This window comes from Pungitius pungitius, chromosome 13 (genome assembly GCF_949316345.1).
Source record: "Pungitius pungitius chromosome 13, fPunPun2.1, whole genome shotgun sequence".
NCBI lineage: Eukaryota > Metazoa > Chordata > Actinopteri > Perciformes > Gasterosteidae > Pungitius > Pungitius pungitius.
The window spans coordinates 15,195,190-15,214,883 of record NC_084912.1 but is presented as its reverse complement, the minus strand read 5'-3'; the positions used below and the strand labels follow the sequence as shown (position 1 = coordinate 15,214,883).

Genomic DNA, 19,694 nt, shown 5'->3' with positions numbered 1-19,694 from the left:
TACACTGTAGCATAAGCACACACACGCAGACACACACCAGCACGTTGACATGTGCTGTGACCAGGACCCCGATCAGCGTGGTCCTCTACGGAGCAGCGAAAGATCGGGCACTGGAGCAGAAGGCAGGGGCCGGGGGTCTGAGGGCCGGGGGTCTCAGGGCTCTGAGGGCCGGGGCTCTGAGGGCCGGGCCCGTCGGCGGAGGCCGAGCCCGGGCCGGCAGGAGGATCTCAACATGGTCCAGATGGCTGCTGTGTGATTTACCAGAAACGGGAAGCAGCTGTGGCCAGCCAGACCCCCCGCCCCCACAAACACACACACGCCCCCCCACGCTTGACTGGGACCCAACAGGGGAGGGAGGGCATTTGCATGAGAGGGATTCATCTGGCCAACCAACTCTGGCCCTGCCAGAATCCCAAATCTCACTTCCCCTTTTAAGCAGCTGAAACGCTCCTTTCAAATCGGATTCTACCGATTTAGCCATGAATCCAACAAGACGTCAGTACTCCAGGTGTTTGACACTATGCATGACTGTGTGACTGTGTGACTGTGTGCCGTTACTAACAGGCCGCAATAGAAGATTCGCTGCATACTTTTCAAATTCAGTTGCTGTTTCAACCGGTGTTTCCCAACATGTGGGGCCGGATTTCATTAACAAGTTTAGGGGCTTCATCAAGTTACTAAATGTACTCAGCCAATGGCTGTACTAAAGTACAATTTTGAGGTACTTGTACTTGAGTATTTCCATTCTATTTTTTTTTTCTTTTACTAGTTTCATTTCGGATTAAAAGGTTAAATGAAAAATGTTGGATTAAGTTGAAGATTTAGACCAGCTGTGTGGCTTGTGACATTTTACAAAGAAGTAATGTGTAAAGAAATCAAACCAGCTGGGTTTGATGGAAGTACAACGTCGCTCATCATCATCATTACTGCTTATATAATAATGTAACACAATTTCAGGAAAATGGTTAATTATTTTTTTGATTTTTAAATATGCTTGGTCTGTGATCCATGGTGTTAACAGCTTTTGAATGTATTATACGTATTAATGTACTACCTCGCTGTCAGAAATAACTTCCAAAGTGTTTTCCTACCATAGGTCAAAGGGGGCATGCTGCTTACACCGGGGTTTACAACTATGGTGCCACCGGACAAACTTGCCTTGTTTTGACCATTTGTTTTTTAATAATTATTCCAAGTAAGCAAGCTGCAAAACCGTTCAGTTTTCTGAAACTTTTAAATCAACGCTCCTAACATCAGTCAATTGTGTAAATGGCCCTGCCACCTACAATGAAAATTGCCAAATAGAGAAGTTTCATTTCCATACTCAGGTATCACTGAACAACATTCAACATTCTCTATGTTACTCAAATACTACTTTGATTTTAGATGATAATACTTTTCGGTTAAATAACAATCATTTTTAAGGATAAAGCATAACGGCTGTCAGTTAACATACATTTTTTCTGTGTAATTTATTTTGTTCACCACACAAACCCAGATGTGACCCTGCATAGTGAAAATGAACATACAGCCACATAAAAAGGGGGGGGGGGGGCGTCAATGGCCGACAAATTTAGCTGCTGGCTAACTCAACAAAGTTTCAATACAATCGCCAACCACACGTCTGAAATATTTATCAGGGATCTGACCGAAAAGATGAAAAATAAATGAAAGTCTTCTTTCATGGGGTTCCAGATTTTCAAAGATTGTTCCATTAAATTTACATGAGAATTTCATTTTATGTGTGTACAATCTATAATGGTCCTCCCTGATGTGCGTTTGACCACCGACGAGTCGGTCAACATTTGAAGAACCTCTGAGCGGACTAACCAGGTTTCTGCTGTGTGGAGCCGAGCGAGTTGTCATTTTATAGCTGAGAGATGTCACAGTTTGGAAATATAGCACATACATCAAAATCAGCTGTGAACCCTGTGAATTAGGCCGAGCACTAATGTTCGAATTATTGAGCTCAAGCTTCTTTTTTTAATGAAAACAAGGTATTGCAGAAACAGGTTTTCCTGTTGAGTCGATTGCTCTTAATCATTAACTGGAAGAGAGGCAACTTTTCACAACATGAAACCCAGGATGCGCCGCGCGTTGCCCAACTTCCGTGGATGCGATTAGCACATGTGGCCTCAGGAAGATTTCAGGGATGATACTAGGGATGTGCCAATAAAGCTCTCAGCAAAAGACTCCCCTCTGTGGAGTAGATGGGAGGTTTGAGTAAGGGAAGATGCCACAATACACTGAAGATCATTTCAATTTAATAGGAAAACATATTGGCATGGCAAATAAAGCAATTCAAACATGTATTAGAAACAGTTCAAGCAAAGTGGTGCAAATACCAAACTACAACAGTCCAAATCCATCAGTCTGGCCCTTATAAACCTATGGAACTAATTTCAATGCAAATTGAGCAAAGGGATTTCTCCATACAGAAAGGTCTTGTGACAATGTTCCTGCTTTGTTTGCAACATACAAAGTATTACAAAAGTGATGGTTCCCACCAGCTGAAAGTTTGGTAGAAAACACTTAACCAGATGAGGACCGGGAGCCGCGCTTAGCGTCCACATCCAAAAGTCTTATTCCAGTCTTCATACAGCTCCAGGTCTTTGGGTGAGACACTGGGTCGTACCGTCTTCAGGGCCTCCTGGAAGTCGCCGTAGAGGATCGGTCTCACCTGATCTGCGGTAATGGTGGCGATGTCGCTCAGCTGGATGCTGCGGATGGGCCCCAGGGCTGCCTCTCGACACAGCTGAGTCATGTCGGCCCCGGAGAAGCCCTCGGTGGCTTTCACCACGCTCTCCAGCTCTTGCTCCCCGAGCCGCTTCTTCTCCGGTGTCATGAGGTTGGTTACTATCTGCCACCGAGCGGCTGCCTCGGGCAGCGGGATGTATAACCTCTTTGCCAGGCGCCGCCGGGCAGCCTCGTCTATCTCCTGAGGCCGGTTGGTGGCCCCCACCACCAGGACGCGCTCCTCGGCGGCTGTCGACGCCCCATCCAGCTGGACCAAGAACTCAGTCTTTATCCGACGCGTCGAGTCGTGCTCGCCGTCGGTCCGCTGGGACAAAAGCGAGTCGATTTCGTCGATGAAAATGACCGCAGGCTGGTGGCAGCGGGCAATGGCAAACAGGGCTCGCACCATTTTCTCTCCCTCGCCCACCCACTTGGACGTGAGGGATGAAGCGCTGATGCTGAAGAAGGTGGCACCTGACTGGCAAGCTATGCATTTCCCGATGAGAGTCTTCCCAGTCCCGGGGGGTCCGAACAAAAGGATGCCTTTGGGTGGACCACGGAGGCCAGTGAAGATGTCGGGTCGCAGCATGGGCCATACCACAATCTCCTTAATGGTGGACTTTGCAAACTCCAGACCGGCTATGTCATCCCATGTGACGGGAGGCCCGTGGTCCATGATCTCGCTCATGATCAGCTCGATTATCTTTGGCTCAAAGTTTTTCAGACGCTCATCCAGGATCTGAGGCTCCTGGTGGGAACCACAGCTCGCCCCGCCTTCCTCCTCGTCCTCCTGTCGCGGAATGGGTGACACAAACTTTGAGAATGTACCGCGGGGCCTGTTAGCACCCAGAGATTTCTTCAAAGTTGCTGCCATCCCGGTGGTCTGACCCCTCTGGGGCGGATTGGAGTGTTTTTTCTGTTGATCAACGATGAACTGTGCGCGAGCCGTTTTAAAGTTGCATCCAGCTCGTGGGTCCGAGCCTGCTTGACCTCCGGTTTGCCCCCTGCCACCATCCCCTCCATCTGGGTTGTAAAAATTCTTCCGCTTTGATGGGTTGGAGGTGGGGAAGAAGGAGGACTGAGACTTTTGTCCCCCCCCTGAAGTGCCAGGATTTCCCTGTGGAGGAACCAGAGAAGAATGACTCAACACAGGCTGCGGTCGGGCCGGAGGCCGGGAGACGGCGTTCGGAAACCCCTCCGAGCCTATTGGCCTCTCTACAGTCGAATTAGCTGCAGGATTACAGGTGACGGTGTTGTTGACCTCTGCTTTAGGCTGTGGTGGACGTTTGGGTTTGAACAATGCAGCCTGTGTCCCGCTCTGCCCTCCCACAGATAGGTTCACATCTTCTGGTGCCACAAGAGAGCCTACTCCCCGTGTCGCTGACTGAAACATCCTCTGCACGCAGGGCAGCTCCAGCACATTCTCCATGGTCAGAGACGACTCCCATTTGTCACTGTAGTTCCTCTGACTGCGGGCCAGATGCAGCGCGCTATCTGCATAGTTGTTAAGCCCTGTGCGGGGGTCATCCGAGTCCAGCACCGAGGCGTAGCGCTCCGAGTAGGTCCCGAGCAGGCTGGCCGCGCCGGCCTGAGAGAGCTGGGAGCTTGCCCATGCATACTGAATGGAGAGGATGTGGGCCCGGTAGGCATCGGCCGTCTGTTCAGGTGTACGGTTGCCAGATGAAATGTCAAAGGACCTCCGCTGCCATTCGTCCAGGTGTGCTCCACTCATGCCTGGCCTGCTCCAGTCTGATGGAGGAGAGGGGACAAAAGTTATTAAAAATACATGAGCTCGGTAAAAGCCAAGGTACTCATCATCACTGACCCATACACACTAAAAAGTTACATCTAATTAAATGATATACTGTCATGGGGAACCATTGATTTAGTATTGCACAGCCATGGGAATGAATGGGCAAAGTGTGGATGTAGACATGAGCTCAGGATTATCATCAAGTCCCACTTTAAGTTAATTCTCTCACAGTCTGGTTGAATGGCAAAGTCTTTGCAGCTCCACTCTTCACCCATTTAGTAAACATGCTTTGTTCGTCTACATATGCATATTGTATTTAACCTCGAAACCTAAAATGTTGGTTCTCTTAGTCCCGCCCAGAGAACAATATACACATTATTTTACGGGACGATTAGCGAAGGTTTAAGGCAATGTGTACAATTTACCCCCCTTCGTGCAGATAACGCTAAGCTTATGTTACATGTCTCAATTGATGTAACATGTTAGTCCTCAAACTCGAGGGAAGTTCACTGGCAAAACTTCTGCGATGTCGTTATCACTCGTTCCGGGGTCAGGGAGACCCAGCGTTGAGTCTCTTTGTAGACAGGTACAAACCAAGCTGCTCAACTTTTCGTGGTCATTTGAAATACGAGACAACACACAACAGGCCGAGGACACCGAAGATGACGAACAACACTTACTATTATGGATATCCTCTGATAAAGTAAATGAGTGCAACTCTCTACATGGACGGGATTTTTGATGATACAAATGTCTGTAAAGTCAGTTGTTCCCGCCACCAGTTTTTTCTTCAGCTGCACAACTTCCGGTCACGTCCAAATTCTTGTTGAGAAAATCTAAAGATGCGTTTTTCAGAATAACTTTCATGGAGGTGCTCCTTGACAAAACTAAACCAATTTTATACGCAAAGGGTTTATTAAAACATTATATATAAAACAAATGGAAAAATAATAAAGAGTTAAGTTGAGGCAAATTACTTTTTAGAAAGTGTTGGAACGGGACCCATACCTAGTCACAACTGGGGAGTGCTGCATTTATCCCCCAGGTCCGCCCAGGGAGCGTCCACGTGATGTGTTATTATGCCGCTCTCAGTTTCAAGCGCAACGCGTCTTGATTCGTGAAGCAATATTATTGAGAACCAGGTGGTTTTACACAGAGTGAGCACCTTTCTTTTGAGTATTTAAACTCTATTATCCGAACTGTGGTATAAACGAAAGACTTCAACCGGTTTCAGCACAAGGGTCCACCCTGCTCACACGAATATAGGTCTACGACGCCATCTTCTGACCAAAGCCACAACTACACTACTCCTAATAAAACGATTAGATTGGCGCTTTTACTGTGTAGAATTCTGGGAAATGTAGTACCAGCTATGTTTAAATTCCAATCGAGTACCTTATTTTGACGTAAATAATTGTTAAAGGGAAGATACATTTTAGCAAATTATATTCAAAAGAGTTTTTCTTTACTTATTATGTGTATCCGAAGTATGTATATATGTACTATCCTTGTGGTTAGTGTAGTGTAAACTACACTAACCACAAGCGCCGTGGTTTTTGTTTTTGTCGACAGTGGATGACAGCGACTGCTGCGCTGCTGAGTATCAAAGAACACGCCGCCACTGGGAGAAAAGGAGCAGCGTTTGGGACAATGTGCAGCTAACTAGTCCGCTATTTAATATTTGTTTCCACTTAGTAGTAAAAGCTCTGTCTTTGTGGAGCGGTACCGGAACCGTACTCCCGAATAGCTTATTAGAGGGGGGTCGCACTCCGTTAGCCAAAGCTAAACCGCAGACAGGATCTCCGTCCCGGTTGATGCAGGAGGGACCAGCCCCAGGAGCCGGGTGCCGCAGGCAGTCACACCCTTGTCTGGGGCAGGGAGGTGCTGTCTGCGCAGCTATACTATATCGCCATCCTCCATATATTACGTTGTTTTGTGCAGGTACACGATAACCCCAGAGCCCTGCACTAGAGCTTCGGAACAGTATTGTGAGTTCGCGGTAAACTGGGCAGCGTGGAGTGGATATGACTGACTCATCGTCATGGCACGGACCGAGCAGATAACCCTGACCCGTCTGTCTGCTGCAGTCCCAACCAGACAGTCTCACCGCTAGCTGAGCTAGACAGCCAAGTTATTTAGACATTCAACCGTCCCTGTTATATAGTCCCCCCTCGTAGTCAGCGTGGCATCATGACTACCCCGATTTACACGTTTGTCACCCGTGATGACAACAGCACAGTTTACGCAGAAGTTTCCAAAATCCTCCTCTCGACTGGACACTGGAAGAGGCTGAAAAGGGACAACCCCAGATTCAACCTAATGCTCGGTGAACGGAACAGACTGCCCTTTGGACGTCTTGGTAAATCGGTCTTATTTACACATATATATATACTGTATATGTACATATGTATGCACATTTTGTGCGAGGGTTGAGGCAGCTGCTGGGACCGGGCTGGGCTGCTTCCTGTGGAAAGTTAGTCCCTCTCGTCTGGATGTGCAGATGAGGCTATGTGTGTGCACGCATCATTGTTCATATGACCATTTGGGTCATCACAGGTCATGAGCCGGGACTGGTGCAGCTGGTGAATTACTACAGAGGAGCAGACAAGCTTTGCAGAAAGGCGCCCCTGGTAAAGTGCGTATTTGTCTTTTTAAACGACACAGATCTTTTGCTGTCATTCATTCTTCTGTGGACTGATTATTTAAAGTGGGTTACATTAGCTGACTGTTTCCCTCCTCTGCCATCAGGCTCATAAAGACCAGCCCAGAGCTCTCTGACTCATGCAACTGGTTTCCAGAATCCTACATCATCTATCCCACTGACCTCAAAACCCCCGTTGCCCCAGCTACGAATGGCATTAGTCATCTGAAGAGCAATCCCAAGACGGATGAGCGGGAAGTTTTCTTGGCCTCCTATTATTCCAAAAAAGAAAGTGGGGAGGGCACAGTGTGGATAGCCAAGTCCTCTGCCGGAGCCAAAGGTGACATTAGTAATGCTTGTATTACTGCTGTAGATGGGGGTAAGCCTTAGCGTGACATTAGTCCCTGTTTGTGTCTTCTTAAACTATTTTAACTTCAACAAAATACATAAGATTCTCCCTGAGCTGTTAGGCCTGTGTTTTGCTCTGCTAAAGGCAACTGTATGATACACGGCAGTGGCATCTCTACATGGTTGTTTTGTCCTGCCCCAGGTGCTGGTATTTTGATATCCCATGATGCCAATCAGCTGCTGGAGTACATTGATAACCAGGGGCAGGTCCATGTCATTCAGAAGTACCTGGAGAAGCCTCTGCTTCTGCAGCCGGGGAATCGCAAGTTTGACATCAGGCAAGTCTTTTACGTGTTACCCACAGAGACCATGCTGGTCCGTCTAGTGCGTCTGGACCAATGAACCGAGGCTGTTATCGTGCTATGCTGTTGCTAGGAGCTGGGTGCTGGTGGACCATCATTACAACATCTATTTATACCGGGAGGGTGTGCTGCGGACGTCCTCGGAGCCCTATAACAGCTCTGACCTCCAGGACATGACCAGCCACCTGACAAACCACTGCATCCAGAAGGAGCACTCCCACAACTACGGGCGATACGAGGAGGGCAACGAGATGTTCTTTGATGAGTTCAGGCTGTACCTGCTGAACACTCACAATGTCACCCTGGAGACGGCCATATTGCCACAGATCAAGCAGATCATAAAGTAGGTCCATCTTGTTTTAAGCGTTGGGTCTCATGTGATAGAAAGCATTGCTTAGCTATTACATTAAAATGTTTCTCACATATCATTGTCATACTGTATCCAAACACCAAAACGTACTACGAATTTCATGACTGAAAAATGAGGACTGAGTTGTCAGATCAAATCAGTCCTGGATGACCGTGCAAAAATATGTTCTTCCTATTGAATCTTGCACACTAGTTATTTGGTCAAACTGTCACGGAGTCCATTACTCTGGTTCTGCTCAACTGACGATTTGAGTGTGATAAACACCACTACATGGTAAACGTCAACATGCTGGCTTCATCGGTCTCTGCATCGTTTACTTGATGAGTGAGAACAAGGCCATTTCTGGCTAACGTGACTTGTCCTTTTCTCCTTTTCATGTGAATTGTCAACATTTCAGCCCATACTGCTCCACATTGTTACAATCATGACCAAATCGCTAGTTACACAGCTGTAATACTAGAACACTAGATCAAGATGAATAATTGGTATATGTTACTAGATATACCTCGGCAAGGAACACTTTTACGTTCTTTATCTTTCAAATGGCAGCAGCATTCTGTAAAGAAACTTTCCTAATGAATTGTATCGAGTATCAGCCGTGTGATTGGAAATGATGTCTCACAGGAGCTGTCTGACATGCATCGAGCCGTCCATCAGCACCAAGCACCTGTCCTACCAGAGCTTCCAGCTCTTCGGATTTGACTTCATGGTGGACGAGAGCTTCAAAGTGTGGCTCATCGAGATCAATGGAGCTCCGGCCTGTGCACAGTCAGTACCACTCAGCAGATTGTTTGTGCTCAAATTGCTTCTTTCTTTCCTAGCGCCCCTTTACGTTTGATTTGTCTATTGTTACAGTTTTTTTGCCATCTTGAAATCTCACAGCCTTGTTCTCTTGTATTCTATTCACTCCTTTTCCTTCATTTTGACTTCCCTCGGCCTCTGTTTACAATATAGAGAAAACAAGCTTTGAATCTATTTTCCCCCATTATGCAAAAACGCAGAAATGCAGAAACATTTGAATATTTGTGTGTTGGTTGTTTTTCTTCCTTGGAGGGTCAGAGTCAGAAATGAGAAAGCTTTGAAAACATCATCATCGTTGCAAAGATATATACACTCACCGGCCACTTTATTAGGTACACCTGTCCAACTGCTCGTTAACACTTAATTTCTAAGCAGCCAATCACATGGCGGCAACTCAGTGCATTTAGGCATGTAGACATTGTCAAGACAATCTCCTGCAGTTCAAACCGAGCATCAGTATGGGGAAGAAAGGTGATTTGAGTGACTTTGAACGTGGCATGATTGTTGGTGCCAGAACGGCTGGTCTGAGTATTTCAGAAACTGCTAATCTACTGGGATTTTCACGCACAACCATCTCTAGGGTTTACAGAGAATGGTCCGAAAAAGAAAAAACATCCAGTGAGCGGCAGTTCTGTGGGCGGAAATGCCTTGTTGATGCCAGAGGTCAGAGGAGAATGGCCAGACTGGTTCGAGCTGATAGAAGGGCAACAGTGACTCAAATAACCACCCGTTACAACCAAGGTGGGCATAAGAGCATCTCTGAACGCACAGTACGTCAAACTTTGAGGCAGATGGGCTACAGCAGCAGAAGACCACACCGGGTGCCACTCCTTTCAGCTAAGAACAGGAAACTGAGGCTACAATTTGCACAAGCTCATCGAAATTGGACAATAGAAGATTGGAAAAACGTTGCCTGGTCTGATGAGTCTCGATTTCTGCTGCGACATTCGGATGGTAGGGTCAGAATTTGGCGTCTACAACATGAAAGCATGGATCCATCCTGCCTTGTATCAACGGTTCAGGCTGGTGGTGGTGGTGTCATGGTGTGGGGAATATTTTCTTGGCACTCTTTGGGCCCCTTGGTACCAATTGAGCATCGTTGCAACGCCACAGCCTACCTGAGTATTGTTGCTGACCATGTCCATCCCTTTATGACCACAATGTACCCAACTTCTGATGGCTACTTTCAGCAGGATAATGCGCCATGTCATAAAGCTGGAATCATCTCAGACTGGTTTCTTGAACATGACAATGAGTTCGCTGTACTCAAATGGCCTCCACAATCACCAGATCTCAATCCAATAGAGCATCTTTGGGATGTGGTGGAACGGGAGATTCGCATCATGGATGTGCAGCCGACAAATCTGCGGCAACTGTGTGATGCCATCATGTCAATATGGACCAAACTCCCTGAGGAATGCTTCCAGCACCTTGTTGAATCTATGCCACGAAGAATTGAGGCAGTTCTGAAAGCAAAAGGGGTCCAACCCGTTACTAGCATGGGGTACCTAATAAAGTGGCCGGTGAGTGTACATCAGAATTAGGCTGCTAAATTAATAAATGCAAACATGTTGTGACAATTACTCCCCACTGCTAAATATTAAATGAAACACCCAACCCCTCCAGGAAACTGTACCCGGAGCTCTGCCAGGGCATCGTGGATGTGGCCGTTTCCAGCGTCTTTGCCCTGAACAGCAGCGTGGAATCCTCCTCTGCATCCTCGTCCCCTTATTCTTCCTCCACCTTCACCACCAACTCCTCGTGCTCCTCCCCCAAACTGAGAGGGCCTCTCCACGTGGGCCCTTTCACTCGACTGTAAGTACGTGCAAACACCCCCTCCCGGTCTTCTCCATACAGCTTCTTCATCCCCTGTCCTCACTACCGAACTCCACCTGAGAAGTAGCACCTGCCAGCCAGACGAGCGTCTGATCGGACCTTGCCTCGCACATCTGGAGGAGCATTTCTCTCTCTATGGAAGGAAAGGATCCTTGCTCTCCTGATATGAATGTAACACATCTGAAGAAGGAAGGATTATGGAAGTTTCCGAATTGAGGACAGACGCCCTTACGTCAGAGTCTCACCGCCAGTTTGTCCGCGAGTAGAGTATCGGAGCTCAGAAGGACGGAGAGATGCTCCGACCCAGACTGTAGTGCCTTACATGTTCCAGCCCCGCTCCCTTAAACAGACGGCCGGTATACTTGCTCTGCCTTCGCACTGTCGTCTGACAAAGTGAAAACGTTAATGACCAGTCCACAAGAATTAACATGACGCCAGAGCTGAGTAGGCTTCTAAATGTGTAATTCTATATTCAGAAAACGAGACGTATTGAAGCTATCTGAAGCCATTAGTTTCATTCATTGAACAGCGATCAACAGTTTTAGCTTAAATAGACTAATATACTAACCCAACTGTCCGATGAGTTGAACAACCAAGGCGTCGAGGTTTGCCTTGAAGATTTCCCTCAAACTACAATTGGACACAACCATTTTTTTTACATTCATGGCAGAACTGAACAGGGAGACCCTCCCTCACCTAAACCCGGGTTTAAGTCCATCCTAACACGTGTATCTGACCGCTGAGAGGAACGAGGACTGCCATCAAGCATCAGCCTGCATTGTTCTGTTCTCTAACTCCTTAGAAAACATAGTCCAGCTGGCAGTATTTTTTTAGATAGTTTTATAAGTCAATTGAGGAGAGCATGTTTGTGTGAAAGCATGTAATAGAAATCTGCACCTTTTAGTAAAGAGAGCTGCCCTAAAGTCTGATTTAGATCAGGTGTGTGAAAAAAGCTAGACTGTCATTGTGAAGTGTTTATGAAGTAGAGTAGATCGTTTTAAGTGTTACAGAGATAACAAGCCGACGGAGAACATACAGCAATACTTCTTGCTTTTGACACTTAAACATACGGTGTTTAATGTGATATTACCAAAGACAGGTGAACATAGGAAGGAGGTCACAGACGGTTCCTCATCCATCACTGCCTTTTCCTCACTCACGGTTTGTGTTTGATCCAGTTACTGTTTTTACACTACTTTTTACATTTTAGTGTTAGTATTATTATATTATTATTCCTTCACCTGTCTTATGATTTATGTCCTTGTAACTAGAGGAGACATAAAAGGTGCAACTGCCCAAGATCACTTGACTTTTGGGGAAGTGGATTCCACTGTGTGACTGTAGGCGTTTCAATGGAAAAGGTCATTTTAAGCATTTTAGTCTGCGTGTCCCTCATATTACTAGAACGCCTGCTGTTCCTGTCTTCTATCCTCATTCAAGTGGGCGAGGCTTCACTTCACGTCCGTTAAGGGACTCCATCCAAGCATTTCTTTTGACTTTTTTATATGTGGTGTGTAGGTGTTTACAAGATGACTCTTGGGAAAGGAAGGATATGTAAGTGACTGAGGAGTCGTTACAGAGCTACTGTCAGCAGATGTGGATATTATGGGATTAATCCCAGTGAATAATCACATACGATGAATCCAATGGTGTGATGGATTACAGAGCCCTGATGTAGCTGAAATACTTGTGTAAAAATATCAATGCTAGCAGGACATTATGTGAGGATTGTGTTGGAAAATGGCCCACGATTGTTTTCTGATTTTTTAATTATCAGAAGCAAATGTCTATTTCTTTTGTAATTTGTAAGGAAAATATCTCTCCTGCAAAGGGAAGGATGCCTTTGGCTTCATTTTGATAACAAGACGCAATGGACCTCACGCATTCAAATGCCTCTTTATTTGTTTGTTTTTAAGATATATTTCCTCATTCATTATATGGCCTCTTAAATTTGATGATGTCATTTGCTCAGTTTACAATGTGTTTCTGCTAGATTTCCTCATCTTTACCAAAGATTAATTCCCTGCTGTATTGTCTGTGTCAAACTATATGTTTTGTAATTGCTGTAATCTGGATTTCATCACATCTATTGGCCACCAGTAGAGGATCATTTTCAGAGGGAGGTCTGTGTTGGGTGTTTGATGAAGTTATCTTGCATGATCATTTCTCTTCATGAGATACAATATTGCTAGTATACAATTAAAATACTAGTATCAAGCCATGTCACGTTTGATTTTCTGCTTAATGTGGTGTACTTCCCAAAATGTTGGACTTTTATTGATATTAAAATACTTCTCAATATGAAGCAACGGGAAACGAGACTAGTATCTTTTGGACCATGAGTGCAGCTTGTGGGTCAGAGACGCCAAGTGGCCAGATGTAAAAAACAACCATGTAAAATATGTCCACCTGTTGTTTCTTGTCTGTTAAGTGTTTTTTGAAAACTCAGTTTCAGTGAATTAAACGATGAATTTCTGTGTTTCTAGTGTGTGCGTAATGACTGTCTCATCTAGAGTCATTACGCTGTAGCATGTGTGATCAAATAAACACACACAACTCTTTTGACCTTTAACCATTTGAAACTTTTTTATAACATTAATTAATGGACAGAAAAAAATATTTTTTTTATTCAACTATAACAAATTCAGTGTTTTCTAGTCAAAATCAAAATGTACCGACAGTTGTGCTGGAGCTGGTACAGACGTTTTTATCTCACTGATCATGTCTTCTAAGGAAAATGAATGGGCCTCATCAATGATTAATATTCAGGATGTGCCACATGTGTAATAAGTGCACAGGGCCTCTTTCATGGTGGAGACGCGTCAATTCTGCTGCTGTGTGATTACGGGTATGTGATAAATTTATAGAAAAGGACACTAAACAAAAACTAACGGCGCAAGCAATCAAGTTAGTCCGAGGACAACATTTCTCAAATGATCTACTTAATTGGTTTTATAAAGAGCCAAAAAGCTTTTTCCCAGCAGAGCCTTTGTGTCCTCAGAGTATCTGCACTTAGAAAGGAATGTTAGAGAATGAGCTAAATACAGATGTTTTGACAGAGATCCTCTGTAAACTGAATGAAAAACAGACTAAAGACAAAATCCTGTCAAAGTCTTTTATTTCATTAATGCCATTTCAACATGTTTTCCTCGCATCTTTTTATGGATGCCACAGAACTCCATCCCCTGAGGGCGTAGCAGTTTCCTTCATTATGTATTAGGTTTCCCTCATTATGACCATATAAGGAATTGAGAGTCCAGGATCAGCTTTAGAGATGGAGAGAAAAATATGAATGAAAAACGACCACTTTCAGCGATTGAGTTCTCTCTGATGAGTCTCTTCCGGCTTCCACAGCGAAACCTTTACCACACTGAACACTTTCTCACCTGTATATCATGTGTCTTTAAACCCATTAAACATTTACCACATTCTGAGCAGGTGAATGGTTTCCCTCCTGTGTGAACTCTCATGTGAATTTTCAGACTGTTACAGAGTGAAACATTTACCACTCAGCTGTACTATAATTTTTTTTAATCACTGACGGAAACATCTTCATTAATGAATATTAAACATGACTGAGGTTCACTAGTCTCATTCCAATTGTCACAGCCTTCTGATTGTTTTTGGTAACATTGTGAGGCTTTGTCATTACTAGATAGTTGTAAATATCTAGACTGTTCAACTTGTCTTTGATGAAGCTGTGAGGATTGAGCTTCCTCTTCATCATCTTCACAGGAGTGGATGAAACCGTAATATCAGCCTCCTTGAGCCCTTGCAGCTGCTCTCCCTTCTGACTGCTGCAGAGATGCTCATCTTCATCTCCTGGTCATCCTGGTCCTCTTTAAGCCTACTGGATTTTCTTTAGAAAATTTCACTCATTTCTTTAACCGTGCTGGTCTGTTCACTGGAGTGCTGCACCAGTCGTAGCTCATTACATCATGTTTTCATCTCTAGTTTGCAGATTGTTATTGCTGTGCCACTTTCTTGTACTAATATGTATCCTTGTTTTACTCCCATCATTTTAACAAACTACATTCCTTGCATTTAATAGTTCTTTGCTTTGGCCATTGCTATCGGTACTTCCACTCCCCCATGACGAGTTATGAGCATTGAATTTCCCACACCATATTTCCACATTTCCTGCCCTACAACCAAAATAAGCCCCATTCTCAAGCAGGACAGGTCCAGTAGAGACAGAAGCAATCGATCCCTAGCACATGGCAATGCTCTAAGAACCGCAAACGCACAGAGTTCACCTTCAGATGACGTCACGCCCAGTGGATGGGAACACGTTTCCATGCTAATCCCTTGTGTGAACTAAATAACTATTGCTGTGATGAGATTTATTTATTCCAGCTGTGCGCTTCAGATCACACAAAGTGTGCTAGGATTTAGTTAGACCTTTCCAATGAGTGAATTCCTATTCACTTTCCCCGCCTTTATCTAACTTCACACCAGAAGGCACACTGTGGACAGACAGCTTCTTTTGATTTCACTTGTTGATCCAAGATGTCCTTTGTTAGTCAGGACAGAGGTCAAATGTACGACGGACGTCCAGCGGTCGCTCCTCTGTTTCTGAAAGTATATAAAAGTAGGAAGACCGTTTCTTGAAGACTATCAACCACTGTGTGGTCAACTTCCACATCGGCATTGAGCCAAGTCACCTGTCAGGAAACTCAGAAGAGGGTCACCATCTCAATCCCCCTGAGGAAGCAAGGTCAAATATATCAAAACAACTATTGGGGGTTTACTTCTGGGTGACTCGAATCCCAGCTGAAAGGTTTGTATCCCTTGTGAACACTCATGTGGGTCTTCAGGCTTCCTCTTGTAGTGAAACATTTACCACAGTCTGAGCAGCTGAAAGGTTTCTCCCCTGTATGGCATCTACGGTGGGTATTTAAATTTCCAATTTGAGTGAAACATTTGCCACACACCGAGCACCTGAACGGTTTCTCCCCTGTATGGAATCTCATGTGGCTCTTTAAATTTCCACTTGTAGTGAAACATCTACCACACTCTGAACAGCTGAAAGGTTTCTCACCTGTATGACATCTTATGTGGCTGTTTAAATTTCCAACTTGAGTAAAACATTTAGCACAGTACGGGCAGCTGAAAGGTTTCTCACCTGTATGACATCTAATGTGGATCTTTAAATGTCCACTTTGAGTGAAACATTTACCACACTCTGAGCAGCAGAAAGGTCCATCAGCTTCTGTGTCAGTTTGATGAAGCTGTGAGGACTGAGCTTCCTCTTCATCATCTCGACTCCTCACGGGAGTGAATGAGACCTCGATTTCAGCCTCCTCCGGGCCTTGTATCGGCTCTCCCTCCCGACCGCTCCAGGGTTCCTCTTTAAAGTGGGTGGGCTGTATGTACTCGTGTTCCTCTTTAATGTTGGGGGGCTCCTGGTCCAGATTGGAGCTCCAATCCCGCTTCTCTTGTTTAAACACCAACAGCTGCTGGACGTCTGTTGAGAACAATGAAATGAAAACACACCCTGTAAAATCATGTAAACGACTAATATTACTTCCTGTTGTGCTTTGCTTAACCGCGAGACAAAAGGTGACTTAGAGTTGCAATTGTTAAATTGCTCATTTGCATGGTGCTATAAAACCATTTGAAGATAAAATCCTAAAACGCTCTTTGAAAACATCAAATTGGTATATGAACGGTCTCTAAATAAAACCTTGAACTTTGCATCAAAATAAGATTTATTCTTGAAAAAAAATAGCAGTTTAAATGACTTCGATTCAGTACGGGTGTCCCAGTCTACTCATAATAATTTAGATAAGAACATATTCGTTTGACGTTAGTAGAGACTAAAAAACATAATCCCACAATCAAATGTTTTTAATGAAATTATTGAATTAAATTGTGATAATTCTCCGATACCGTAATTGCGGTTTAAAACATAGTTTCACAGCCACCGCGTCATAACCACACGTCGCGTGGTGGAAGTGGGTCCTGTAAACAGCGCGTGTCTGTTTTCCTCACAGGTCAAAGATCAGTGGTAAGAAGGACACTTCGAATCGAGGCTGGCATAATAAAAAAGTCATTTCCTAACCTGGGGGGAAACACTGATATTCATTAGGATAGTGAGTATTTAATGAACCAACCTGCTTTGTGTAAGCGAAGCTGCGGATTGAAAACACCGTCCACTAGTTTCTTTAGTCGCTCGTTCTCCTCCTTTAACCTAGAAGCTTCCTCCTCGTACTCCGCTATCGTCCTATCAAGCAGCCCAAATAGTTCTTCTTCGATACTTGTTAGTCGCTGATTGACGAAAGATTTCAACATTTGGACTTTAGACATTTTCACTCGACAGAAAAAGCTTCAAAACACCGCTTAGTTCCCGTTAAACTCGCTAGCGTCGTGTTGCTAACGTCGGCCTGCTTCGTTTGGTCCGTATCCAGACACGCTAAGCTGAACGGCTCTGTGTGCCGAGTCAGAGGAAAACACCCAGGACAAAAGGTTACTAACGTTAGCTAAAAATCCACCAGACCTACGGAGAGTCTGCTGGATCGGTACTGATGGAGCGAAGTGATCTTTACCAACTCAACGAGACTCCGCTGTTATTATGAACTTCGGCGCCATTTTGCCATCCGGGAAATATCCGTTTCCGCTAAAACCTAGTTGGTAACTTTCAAAATAAAACTCTTTAAACTACTAAATAAATACAACTTTTTTTCCGATTTTAAATTACTTTCCATGTTTCCCATTTGTAAAAGTTGTGGCTAGTTGATAGAAAGGGACCACTCAAGCGATTGTTGTCAAATATTTGCTCTTTTATGTAGCCGAGGGTTTATGGTGCGCTAATACTTTGGGCAATAAAACAATAACACGGTGGTCAGGTTCTGCGCCAAGCCGGTCGCAAATTTTCACTTCCTAAAAACCTCAGTTGAACACTTTCTCTACTTCCTCTCATTCCATCGCCTCCTTCACAACAAAAGCACCTACACCGGAACGGTAATGTCTTCTAGATGTAAGATATTATTGCACTAACAGTTTGATCATTTTCAGAACCACTGCTCCACCAGCAATGCAAAAGGGAACAGTGATGCATTACATATTGTTTGAATACACAGTCATTTGTTGAGCAGCAACCTGACACATGTCTGTTAACATGTTTCAATTCTGTTCCTACAAGCAAGTATTTAAATTAAAGTACTTCGTAGACAATAAACGTTGCTATATCCCAACAAATATTCATTATGTAATCCTCTCCATGCAGTATTTTGGGTACAGAGACCTATCCTATAGATATATTTATGTAGGCAATACTTTACAGTTAGACAGAGGGAGAAGGAAAGCTAGAAGGCGCAGATGATTAAGACATGACACTAGAGCTATGGAGAAGGTCCGAGTCTCAGCCATATGAAGGATTGTAAAGGCCAAGTAGCAGTGGGACACAGGTCTCAAAGGTGTGTGTGAAGTCCCTAGGAGATGATACGTTCAACCGACAAGAATAAGGCAGACAGCATACATGAAAGAAGGGAAAGGTGAAGGACAAGCTGTAGAAAATTAGGAAACATCAGGAAGAGAAGATGTTACAGATGGCAGGGTTTCATTCAATTAAAGGTTAAAAGAAATGTAAACTTATCACCTAGTCAATGTCTTTCAGGGAAGAGCTTTGTTTAAATTACTGTCCTATCTCCATCAGCAAACATAACAATGCTTTTTGGTATTTTATTTATAATTCTGCCCATAAAAATACAATACACCAGAATGTACACAATGAAATGAATCCGCATATCGACGTACTATCTAATCTGTACATCTGTGGGCATATGCCACGGCCTGCAGTAAAAAAATGGCCCCACAAAATGACAGAAAATCAGCAACAGTAAGCAACATGCTTCACATGTTACAGCCCTTCATGTGGTGGTACTGCGTTGCTATCGGGTATCCTGGTTCTTCGTCTTTAATGTCTGCTTGCTCTGGGTCCAGTGCCACACCGGGGCTACACTCCTGCGGCTCGTCTTTGATCAGCAACAGCTGTTCGACGTCTGTGGAGAATAAGGAAATAAATGAAGTAACTCCGTCACTACATGAAAACACTGAAATGAGCGAAGCAGGAGGAGGAACGGGAGACCAGAGATGCATCAACACAACTTGCGGCCCAGAGGAGCCGTATGCTGCTTCTTCATCTACTTTGTCATAGTAAAACAAGTTCATAACAATGTTGTACTTGCACGACACAGAGGCTGGGCTTTGGAAAGCAGTGCTGCTACAGAATGGAAAACCCCCACAAGGGTTTGGGCCTCACTAGTGAAACGGCCTGATCTGATTGGCCACAAGCCAGAGACACCACAGGGTCCTTGTGACTGGCCAGTTTTTGTTTTATGACACACGCACGCATTTACCTACATGTGGTCGTTAGCCTAGCTTCCAGCTATCCCCTTCCTCGCTCACTTCGATACATACGTCTGTTTGCTTTAGCGTTGCCATGCCGCTCTGAATAACGCCATGTTGCCATCATACGAACAGCAAGGTCACATGGTCTGTAGGTAGCTTCCCATCAAATGAACTATTATCGGACGGAAGGGGCCTTCAGTCCGTAGTAGTAGTCAGTCCGCTGGCTTATAAAAAAAATGGCATTTCAGACTTTGAGCAAATAGAATCCCTTTGTGTTCATATCTGACGTTTCGCATCAAGACATGCGTGGAATTCGCACGAGGAGGAGGAAGTGGGTTCATGTCGCTAAATGACCAACGGAGATCGGCGTGTACCGACCACTCGGTGTCACTCCAGAACACTGACTTCGTCATTAAGATAGTGAGTATTTAATGAACCGACCTGTGGTGTGTAGGCAAAGCTGAGGGTTGGAAACAGCGTTCACGAGCTTCTTTA

At 44.7% G+C, this 19,694-nt stretch overlaps 4 protein-coding genes across 9 annotated transcripts in view; 1 reads left to right on the top strand and 3 right to left on the bottom strand.

Annotated features, from left to right (window-relative positions):
• Window positions 1-19,694, bottom strand: part of LOC119214173 (regulator of microtubule dynamics protein 2) — a 93,338-nt gene that overhangs the window by 10,210 nt on the left and 63,434 nt on the right. The window lies entirely within an intron of this gene.
• Window positions 1,562-5,758, bottom strand: fignl1 (fidgetin-like 1). 2 transcript variants are annotated; one of them, XM_037464774.2, is made up of 2 exons: window positions 5,498-5,758; window positions 1,562-4,485 (listed from the first exon to the last, which is right to left on the bottom strand). In XM_037464774.2, the coding sequence occupies exon 2, from the start codon at window positions 4,466-4,468 to the stop codon at window positions 2,561-2,563; it is 1,908 nt and encodes a 635-aa protein (XP_037320671.2). In that variant the 5' UTR covers window positions 4,469-4,485; window positions 5,498-5,758; the 3' UTR covers window positions 1,562-2,560. The 2 variants fall into 2 exon arrangements, with proteins under 2 accessions (XP_037320671.2, XP_037320668.2); XM_037464771.2 differs by lacking the exon at window positions 5,498-5,758 and adding an exon at window positions 5,170-5,293.
• ttl (tubulin tyrosine ligase) lies at window positions 6,068-13,326 on the top strand. The gene is made up of 7 exons (XM_037465586.2): window positions 6,068-6,848; window positions 7,046-7,124; window positions 7,238-7,470; window positions 7,681-7,816; window positions 7,914-8,183; window positions 8,835-8,978; window positions 10,638-13,326. Exons 1-7 carry the CDS (start codon window positions 6,680-6,682, stop codon window positions 10,828-10,830), a joined length of 1,224 nt encoding a protein of 407 aa, XP_037321483.2. The 5' UTR covers window positions 6,068-6,679; the 3' UTR covers window positions 10,831-13,326.
• On the bottom strand, window positions 14,024-17,448 carry LOC119214117 (oocyte zinc finger protein XlCOF8.4-like). Of its 5 annotated transcripts, XM_037465590.2 has the most exons (4): window positions 16,964-17,448; window positions 15,973-16,314; window positions 15,512-15,551; window positions 14,024-15,422 (listed from the first exon to the last, which is right to left on the bottom strand). In XM_037465590.2, the coding sequence occupies exons 1-3, from the start codon at window positions 17,154-17,156 to the stop codon at window positions 15,535-15,537; spliced, it is 552 nt and encodes a 183-aa protein (XP_037321487.1). In that variant the 5' UTR covers window positions 17,157-17,448; the 3' UTR covers window positions 14,024-15,422; window positions 15,512-15,534. The 5 variants fall into 5 exon arrangements, 4 of the variants coding, with proteins under 4 accessions (XP_037321487.1, XP_037321486.1, XP_037321485.1 ...); XR_005119944.2 differs by having other exon boundaries at window positions 15,512-16,314; XM_037465589.2 differs by having other exon boundaries at window positions 14,024-15,551.